Source organism: Myotis davidii, unplaced genomic scaffold, assembly GCF_000327345.1.
Source record: "Myotis davidii unplaced genomic scaffold, ASM32734v1 scaffold299, whole genome shotgun sequence".
Classification (NCBI taxonomy): Eukaryota; Metazoa; Chordata; class Mammalia; order Chiroptera; family Vespertilionidae; genus Myotis; species Myotis davidii.
This window is the reverse complement of record NW_006293088.1, coordinates 6,355,459-6,357,485: the sequence shown is the minus strand read 5'-3', so window position 1 is coordinate 6,357,485 and position 2,027 is coordinate 6,355,459. Positions and strand designations below refer to the sequence as shown.

Sequence of the window (2,027 nt, the reverse complement as noted above, 5' to 3'; positions counted from 1 at the left end):
CTCTCATGAGTTGCGAGTCATAACTGCTACTTGGTCAGCTGCAGTGAGCAGTTTCTATCTTTTGCAAAGAAATGGTCAGTGGAAGTCCTCTTAGGGTACAACCTGCTATTGCTTATTTGTTTATGTTAGACTACGGTTTTGATTTTGGACTCTTATTTTTTTTCATCTGACAGAAGCTTATTAACCCCTTCCCCAACAATTTTTTTGTTAAAAACGTTTCTTTTTCAGACTAATTTTTTTATTTTGGTTCTATATAGTATTTTTGATGCTGGTTATGAAAACAGTTTGTAACTCGTCTTCCTATAAACCATATTTTTTTACCATATTTTCTTAGTATACTCGTCGACGACTGAAAAAGAACATTTTGTGAAAACGAGTATACATGTTTCTGCCGGGGAAGGGGTTAATGAAGACATGCAGTTAAATGTGTGCATTTGAATAAATTGTCCCTAAAGGCACTTACCTTGTATCCCTGGTATGTGGTACATAGTAGTTGCTGAACAGTGTTAGTTGGATAAATTGGGGGGAGGGATTGACCCAATTTGTGTTTTGTAGAGTATATTTGTGATTGGCATGCCTTCTGCAAGCTTCACATTTTAATTCATTGATTACTCAAGGAACTCCTTCCTGGTGGTAGCGCATGTGAGCAGCAGTGAGTTGCCTTGTAGTTGATTCGGCTTCTGGAAGAAATGTGAGGTCTGTCTAACCCTAAGGAATGTGAGCCAGGCTCTTCCCCCCACATTCTTTCAGTCCCCTAGACTTATGAAATGGCTTTCCACCCAGATAAAAATACCATTTTTAATATTTTTTTGTAGCTAAAATACATCACAGAGAAAAGTGAAGAGATCACTAAGTTTAATGTAGAACGAAAAACAAAGAAGAAAAAGAAACTAGAGGATGAAAACAAAGATTCGTCGGAGCCAGCAGAGGCTGGAGGCGTGGGAAGTGAGAGTTAAACTCTGTCACCACTTGGACAAAGCCCTCACGGGGAGAGCCCCCGAAATGCATATTGCCACAGAGGGAACTTTGAAGGGAGAAGAGATTAAACAACAGAAACAGAACAAGAGGCGAGGGGGCCGTTGTGCTCTTTCTCCAAGTCAGTGACCGCAAACTTTAAAAAGAGCGTGGGAAACGCAAGCAGAACGCCCCGGCCCCGTCCCCGAAGCACATGGAAAGGTTCGTATTTCAGTGGTGTGCATTGGGCGTTGTATCTATTGCAATTAATAAAATTGTGTTGGCAGTTAAATATGGTTGATTTTTTTCAAGCAAAAATTAGTCATTTCTTTATTCTTTTATGTAATTTTTTAGGCTGACAATTCCTGAAAATGAATAAAGCTGTATTTATTTAGTTCTTTTGATTACCAATGTTTTAAGCCCATGTCACGTGATCACAAGGTAAGAAGGTCTGGGAAATGTTCCTGTTTACCTTTTAAATGAGGTTTTCTCCAGAAGCACAGTTTTTGTGATTTTCCTCGGGCTGTGTTGTAATTAAACAGGTTCTGCTGGGGAGAAGTTTTGCTTGAGGAAACCTGGCCTGCGACTCCGAACACTCAGTGTGTTGTCCTCTGTCTTATTGGGAGGTGATGCTCCCAGGAGCCCCAGTCTGTCTTCCTTTGGGGGTTGCTTAGAGGTCCAGGCCGTGCCTTCCCCTGTAGGGGCAGGAGGGTGAAGAGAAGGGACGGCATGTACAGAGCCCTTCCCTGTGCCAGGCCCTGCTCTGGGCGCTCCGGTCGCCCTCCCTGGATCCTCACAGCTTGTTCCGGGCACATCTGGTTATTCCCGTTTTACTGATGAGCAAGCTGAAGGGCGGAGAGGTTAACCTCTACTGACCAGTAGAGACTGTGTCCATTTGGGGTGCTGGTTTGAGGGGCGAGAGGAAAAAGGACATGCATTTTGGACAGGATTTTTACCATCCATGCTCAAGTGATTAGCAAAAGACACCCCAAAGTCTGGACAGTCAAAAAGAGATGCCCAGCTGTGATCATAGTAAAGCATTGAATTCAAACTTTCGTTTCGGCTTCTGCAAA

General features: G+C 42.9%; 1 protein-coding gene across 1 annotated transcript in view; it reads left to right on the top strand.

Moving 5' to 3' along the window:
• APITD1 (apoptosis-inducing, TAF9-like domain 1) overlaps window positions 1-1,246 on the top strand; it is a 7,525-nt gene extending 6,279 nt beyond the window's left edge. Inside the window, exon 4 of the mRNA XM_006766803.2 lies at window positions 816-1,246. Within this exon, the coding sequence (XP_006766866.1) occupies window positions 816-956 (141 nt within the window). The 3' untranslated portion in view covers window positions 957-1,246. The remainder of the gene's footprint in view (window positions 1-815) is intronic.
• Window positions 1,247-2,027: the final 781 nt, after the last annotated feature.